At 40.9% G+C, this 7,958-nt stretch overlaps 1 protein-coding gene across 2 annotated transcripts in view; it reads right to left on the reverse strand.

Annotated features, from left to right (window-relative positions):
- Positions 1 to 5,452, reverse strand: part of NTAN1 (N-terminal asparagine amidase) — a 12,136-nt gene extending 6,684 nt beyond the window's left edge. Inside the window, exon 1 of one of the 2 annotated variants that reach the window (XM_017734235.1) lies at positions 4,997 to 5,452. In XM_017734235.1, the coding sequence (XP_017589724.1) occupies positions 4,997 to 5,023 (27 nt within the window). In that variant the 5' untranslated portion in view covers positions 5,024 to 5,452. Of the gene's footprint in view, positions 1 to 1,155; positions 1,173 to 4,996 lie in introns of those variants that run through there. The other variant, XM_008633535.2, reaches the window with a different exon arrangement.
- Positions 5,453 to 7,958: the final 2,506 nt, after the last annotated feature.

The raw sequence follows: 7,958 nt of genomic DNA on the forward strand, positions 1-7,958 counted from the left end.
CGCCTGACCATTTTAACACGGTAACCTCACAGAGGTTCCTGTGCCTCTCACCACTGCGGGGCTAGCCATAGGTTGTGGTATGAAATAATAACATAGTCATAAAGCCACAAATTTACAAATCACTGAATTATTAAGGTTGGAAAAGGCCTCTGAGGTCATCGTATCCAACCTCTATCCTAACACCACTGTGTCAACTGTACCATTGCACTGAATGCCACCTCCAGCCTTTCCTTAAACACCTCCAGGGACGGTGACTCCACCACCCACCTGGATGGCCCATTCCAATGTCTAATTATCTTTTCTGTGAAGAAATTATTCCTAATGCCCAACCTAAACTCCTCTGGCACAGTTTCATCCTCTTGTCCTATCACTGGGTGCCTGGGAGAAGAAGCCGATCCCCACACCACCATCCTTCACCCCAGCAACCACAAGACAGATTTTCAGACAATCTCAAAGACATCCATTTTTCCTTCAAGACCAGAGTTTTTTCCTCCAGTTGTCTGTGGAAGACCCTAAAAAAATAACCATGGTAGCAGCAGAGTTAATTCACCCTGCAGGGAATGTGGACAGACAGGCACCCAGATTGCCCACAACCCACAGACAGTAAACGCCCAGGACCCCAGCTTGGCTTTTCCATCCATCTTCACAAAAGTAAACTGTCCCTGGAAGTGTTCCAGGCCAGGCTGGATTGGGCTCTGAGCAAACTGGTCTGGTGGAAGGTGACCCTGCCAGTGACAGGGTGGTTGGAACTAGGTGATCTTTAAGATCCCTTCCAACCCAGGCCATTCTATGACTTTATGATTCTATAGCAGAAGAAATGCTTTCTTCAAAAGATACATTGCATTTCTCAGGTGAGACAAAATGGTACCTCGGGATGACCATTCCTTTCACAGCGGTTGGTATTTACAAAGTCTCTTTAGCAAAACACCAGCACCTGCCAGCAGACTTGCCTGCGATTACATTGAGTAAAACAAAGCTGTCACAGCAGAGGTTCCAGAAACACTTAAGTTAAAACTGTGCAACTTCAGTACAGACAGGTCAATGTCTGCACATTACACTTACGCATTTTTGTTTGGTTTTGGTTTTTTTGGGTTTTTGTTTTGTTTTTTTTTTTTTTTGCTTTTAAAGAGACGTGGAAGCTCCTGAATCACATACCTGGTATTACAACTGGGAAAGTTTTACACAGCCTCATTTTGGAAGTAGTGTCTGAAAGGCATTTTCAAAGGATGTTTCCCTTGATGATCTGAAGATTCTTCCATGCCAGGAGAAAATCCAACTATTTCAGATGGAAATCTATTGTTTATTACTCAGTACTGACAATAAAGAGGACTACAATTAAAACCAAAACATCTCAGTTTATACAATGATGAACAAATCCACTGATGCACTTTGCAGTGTCATCCCCAAAACTCATTTCTGCAGTCTGTCAGAATGAACACCCCAGCTTTGATAAGTCAGACTACACAGAGGGCACCTCAGTTACATACAGAAATGTGGTTTTCTCAAGGATGTTAAGAATTGCACTGTTTGCATCAAACTTTATTGGCTCCAAATAAAAATGTCATCTTGAAAGCCTCCAAGTTCAGATTCTAAAGAAGGGCAATTAGAGTTTAGTCCATAAAATTAATAAAATTTTCAACTAAATGTTACACAAACAACATTTTTTCCCCAATTGTTTATATTCTTACTCAAATCTAAAAGCCAGCAACCATGAAAAGAAGACAAGAAACCTCTCTAGAGAAACTCTACACTGACTGACAGATCCATGCACAACACAAGGACACTACTGATACCATCACTTCCTTTCCACAAGGGAAGTTTTTGGTTTTTTTTCTATTTTCAGCATTCAAATATAAACTTCACTATCCTGCAGATAAATACCTGTTTCAGAGTTCTTCACAAGCACCCCAAAGAAAACTATCTATAGATAATACGTTCAGCTACCTCCCTCATTTTCAACACTTCCAACAACCATCACTTTTACATGTCTGAGCTTTCCTAGCTGGGAAAGGTGTGTGTCAGCTACAGATTTAAGGAGGGATAATGCTTTCTCTCTGAGTACACTTCCCACTAGCAAGTGGCTTCACCAAGTACAGTTCTACATGTATATATATTCTTCCTCTTAAGGTTCATACATGTATATGAAGTGTGGCTAATGAAAATGACATGTCCCAGCCCTTAGGATAAAAAGGGAATCTTGTGTGTGCTCAAGATCATTACAATGCCAGGAGCCTGCGTCAGCTCTTGAAATGCACTACTGGAACAACAGGTTAGACTTACATTTCCAGAATGTACAACATCAGCTAAATGCCAAGAGACTTTTCTCTGGCCTGGCCCTCTGTTTGCCATTGGGAGAACACTGGTCACAATTCCACTGGCCTATGCCTTGCTAGCAATGAAGTTCCAAATCTACACATCCGTTCAGATAAAACAGAAAAATATAAAGGACCCATGCCCTCACTTCCTTCCACATTCCTGTCAGGAAGGCTTTCTACCTGCAGCAGTGTTCCAAACAGGCTGACTACAAGCCAGCTGTCTCTGTGCCTCAGACCTTCAGGCTGCCAATCAGCTGTTCAGCAGTTGACATCCTATAGCACTTGAATAAGAAAATGATAGACGAATCAGGAATACATATTCTACCTTCTTTATCCCAGCTGGGTTCTCTGTCTTATCAGAAAGGCTGTTTCTCAGTAATGCTCATTAGCAACAAGTAATATCCCAATTCAGTTTTCCTTGCACCTGCAGCTATAAAGACTGTTTTAAAGGTTTGTTCTTGTGGTAGTGCATCTGCTCCATTCCTTCTTGGGCCACACTATGATCTAAGAAATGCTGGTTAGGCTTCGGCCTTGACAAACAGCACCTGCACCAAGCTCCTCTTGAGCTTATCAGAAGCAGTGCCTGTCAGTTCCCAGGAAGTGGTGCTGTCTAATGAGCTCCTGTTATTAATGAACAGCTTTGGAAACTTATTTTTCTTGCCTGAATAACAACCCAAGTGGAACAACATTTTTGTTATCGAAATTTCAAAGAAAGTTACCAACACGAATTGCAGCCAGGATGAAAAATTACTGTGACTGAAGCTCACTCTCTTGCGACCCTATAAACAGAGGTCCTGAGTGAGACCCTTTGAACTCTCCTGGACTGCAGCGGGCTGCGACCAGCGACCTCCTTTTGAGTGGGGCCACTCAGAGCCAGTGAATTCTCAAGTTTGTTATGCTCAGACAACCACTGCTGAATGACAAGAACAGATCCTGCGCTGATACCCCCACTCCTCAAGGCTCAACCCTTTGCCTTTTAAGAAGATGCAAAGGTATCCAATGTGAATCCACTGAATTTGAGGGGAATTTTTCACAGGTATATACCTTGTAAATAGTGTTTAGGTCTCTGTGCGTGCAAATGTGAATGTGCTATATGAAATGTACTATGAATGATGCTCTCTTAAATTCTTAAGAAATTTAAATTTGTAAGTAAATTAGGCCTAGTAGTTACTGTTGCACTATAGTAAATTCTATATGAATCTTTTGTTAAATTGTTTAACTTGAGCTGTCAATTAAATGTTGTTAAATTTAAGAGCTGTTAAACCTTTGGGCCTAAACCATTGGTCAAGCCCTGGCTCAGTTTAGCAAGGAGGTCCATTCTGAACCCTGTAACTCAGCAGGAGGGTCTTCCTGATTCCTTTTTATCCTTATCATTTTCTGCCCTTACCCTTTTTTTCCCTTCAGCCTGCCAGCCTCCACACAGATAATTTTGGAGTTGATTCTGGTTTTAGATTGACTCATTTTAGATTTTAGTTTGCTTTTTCTAGTTCAAACCAAGTAGTAGAGTTAACCTTGCCAACAAACTTTTTCATGCTTCCACTTTTATATCAAACACGCTTTTGTTGATACCTTTGCCGGCGATTCTTTAAGCAACCTTAAAACACTCATTCAAAACAGTTGTAAAGACTTTATGTTTTCTTTAATGTTGAAGGAGCTGTCTGAACATATTTGCAAATATGAAGGCGATTCAAGTTGATATAAGGAAAACAAAATTTAAATAGTCTAATTTACATAATTTCCATCCAGCAAAGGTAACTAAGGCTACATGTGTAAGCAATACTGTCTCAGTTATGTCTCAGCACTGACGCATATGTCCCAGATGGATGTTACATAATGTTTTTGTAAAATAAGTATTTTCCAGTGATTTCTGAAAGTAGAACTGGGTGTGCTGATACAGCTTGCTCCAGAAAGAACACTTTATCCACTGCAATGAGAGGAATTCCAAAGTGCCATGCAAAATGTCACCTTATCTCACTTAAAGTTATTTCATCTAGTAATATCAGGGAAATTACAACAATAAGTTGTTTTACATGAAAGTACATGACAGCACTATTTGTGAGACCTGGCAGCTGGCTGAGCAGATGGCAGTGATAAAAACACAGTGCAGGGAACGGATTGATACAGATATATCTGTCATTACACACTGTCGCTGCACAATTACACTCAACTCCAAGATACCATCAAAATGCATGGCTGTGTTACTCTTAGTCAGGAAGACCTTGCTCATCTGAGAAAAATTATGTTTAGCAATTAATTCTGTGCATATTTTAATCAGAATCATTGATCTTCTGTTCAGAGGAACAGAAAAAGCAATCAGCAAAGATATCCAAAATCTTTAAAGTCTTACGTGTCACACTTTTGTTCTTGCAAAAGAGGAGACAACCATTTCCTGTAAAGGAATATAAGAGCCAACTATGGCTTTCATGGCAGTCATCAATTTATATTCCCATTTAAGTGCTAGAGGGCATCTTAGGTTCCAATTTCATTTATTTTTACCTTCTTTTGTGTGGGTGGGGAGGCGCAGAGGTGATGTTAAATGAGTATATTGTTCATGGAAGGTACCAGTCAATCACTCCTGGAAGCAAAAACAGCCTAAGCACTGGTGGCAGGGCAGCAGTAGTACCAGCCTGTCCCCATTTCATCCCTGCTCCTGGACACTGCCACTCCTGACAGGCACTTACCTGCTGTGATGGCTGGCGAAGGCACATGCCCAGGCATTCCAAAAGCCCTGGAAACAAGGGAACAAACAGATCACCTTCCCTGGTACAGAATTACAGTATGGTTCAGGTTGGAAGGGATCACAGGTGGGTCATCTGGTCTAATCTCCCTGCTGAAGCAGGGTCATCCCAGAGCACATGGCACAGGATTGTGTCCAATATCTGCCGCGAGGGACTTTCCACACCCTCTCCAGGCAATCTGTTCAGTGCATGTTACCCACACAGTGAATAAGTTCTTCCTCATGGTCAGGTGGAACTTCCTGTGCATCAGTTTCTGCCTGTTGCCTCTTTTCCTACTGCTGGGCATCACTGAGAAGAGCCTGGCTCCATCTTCTTGGCATCTTCCCTTTAAGGAGGGTGTAAATTCCAAAATGTCAGGCTGCCAAAAGGGACATGGCATTTGAGCAGCAGCCTGGAGTCCTGAGAAAGAAAATCTTTAGTGTTACTTGTGCTCTGGATTGCTAGATACGATGTTGCACCGGAGAATATTTCATCTTGAATAAGAATTCCAGACAAGGCAACCCAACTGAGATTACTTCACCAATCAGCACTGCAAGCAACTTACACGTCCTATCTTGTGTTTAGATATTTAGGGCATCTGTTTAGTTTTTATTACTCCTGGCCACAGCTCTCACACTCCTTCCCAGAACAAATAACTGCTTTCTCTATCTGCTAATTCCAACAGCTGGCTATCACTCACCAGACTCCTGCTGCACTCACCTGGGGAAGAATCATAAATAAATGTGTAGAAACAAGCAAATGCTGTCATTTAAAAAACTGATCCACCTAGTACATACATCCTACTTTGGACTTAAGTGGTGAATCACTGAGCATGTGTCTTGATTTTAATAAAATCCAAAACATTTTAATAAAATCCAAAAACAATCGCAGGACTTTGTTCATTAACTCAAATTAGTAAATGAGAAAGAGTGCTATAAAGGAGAATATTCCTATAAATAAAAAGTTAATAAAATTAAATTCTGGACACGCCAAATACCTATTCTTTTCAATGAAGACAAATGCAAGATAAGATACAGAGCATTTTTTTTTTAATATTTGGAGTAACTAATCACTTTTTCACCAGTGGCAGACAAGGTAACATCAACTGTGGGTCCTGGAATCTATGACTGTAAACAGAAGAGAGAAATACAGATGGTTTACCAGACTTCATTTTTCTCCCTTAATTGTGTGCCTCTTTGTTTGGGTTTTTTTAAATAGGTCATTTCTTTCTGAAAGTCAGTGCTAGGAGAAAGAGAGGTGGCTGGAGCATATTTTAAAAATATGCAGAATATAAAAGAGAACAAAAAGCACAGGCTATAACCCAGGAAGCAGCACAGGAAATCTTGGTACCAACTTTTCTTCTGTACTTTAAAGGGACATCTTTCTACAAGGTTAGGCAGTCTGGTTTCCACAATCTTTAAAAATTTACTTCTGATGAAAACAGCACAAGCTTCAGTGATGGTGGCATAATCCATGGAACTCTTTTTCCCATCAGTTTCTGCAGGTTAGACACATGACAGTAATCTTTGCTCTTTTGCAGCAGGCAATAAATTCTCTCTTCTTGACCTAAAACAGAAATGTCTAGCACTGAAGTCGTCCACTTCCTTGGTCAGCCAGCTCACACAAAATATCTGCAGTATCTTACAGGCATTCCAAAACTAGCATACATTATTGCAAAGTTAACTGCTCTGAGAGCTAAACTTTCCAATTCAGTATTTGCAAATCTGTTGGGTTTTTTTCCCAATGAAGACAATTTCAACCAAGTTGCTAAGACGCAGCATGATACTATCAGCTTTCAGTGGATTTTCCTCCTAGACTAGAGGCCAAACACACAAGACTCAGTACACACCTTAAGACCTGAGCTTTATTAGCTCAGCAGATATGCAGCGCCTTTAACTGCAACGACAACTCCCTGAGAGGAGGTTGTAGCCGGGTGGGTGTTAGTCTCCCAGGCAACTAGTGTCAGGACAAGAGGACACAGTCTTAAATTGTGCTAGGGGAGTTTTAGGCTGGACATTAGGAAGAAGTTCTTCACAGAAGAAGTGACAAGGCATTGGAATGGGCTGCCCAGGAAGGTGGTGGAATCACCATCCCTGGAGGTGTTTAAGAAAAGACTGGAAGTGGCACTCAGTGCCATGGTGTGGCTGACAAGGGGATGTTAGGTCAAGAGCAGCACTTGGTGATCTCAAAGGTCTCCAACCTAGCTGATTCTGTGATTCAAGACTATTGATGCTGTATCAGAATTCAAACAATTGCACCAAAACTGACTAGAAATAACTGTCTTCCAGTGTATGCTCACAGAGGAACATTGAGCCTCCCTGAATATCCAAAAACTAAAACCACCTGCAGTGAAACTGATGAAGTTCATCATGGCCTCAATGCCTCACTGTTGTGCTGGAGATTACATGTTCAGATGTTAGTGTTATTTGAAATTCTGGAAACAAAATCCTAATCTTTGAAGTGAAACTCGTGAAAATATTACTCACATTTAAACTAAAAAAACTATTATTTAATGAAAATTGTATTAACCAACTTAAATGCAAATAAAAGTTAATGTAAATGGTAATAAAAAGTGGACAGTCCACAGGCACAAGACTAACTACATTTGCTGGCATCCTAAACTACAAATAATGAACACAAGGTCTAACAAGAAAATCTCCTTGCCACTAAAATACTTTCTCGTACAGCAGCATGTATTAACATTTATGTGTTTAAGGAGAAAATTCTGAATGAAGGTGCTAAAATCACACTGTCATGGGAGGAATTTAAGGTGCCAAGAGAAAGGCAGTCAGAAGACAGGCAATAGACAGACCAGCATGATAAGCATTGCACAAGTCTGAAGAGTGAGAAGTGTGAGAGCAGAAGTGATCATTTAGAGGAGACAGCTGGGGAGCAGGGGGAGAGCCACCAGCAGCAGCAACAGAAG

The sequence above is a fragment of the Corvus brachyrhynchos genome, unplaced genomic scaffold, assembly GCF_000691975.1.
Source record: "Corvus brachyrhynchos isolate BGI_N302 unplaced genomic scaffold, ASM69197v1 scaffold5, whole genome shotgun sequence".
In the NCBI taxonomy this organism is placed as follows: domain Eukaryota; kingdom Metazoa; phylum Chordata; class Aves; order Passeriformes; family Corvidae; genus Corvus; species Corvus brachyrhynchos.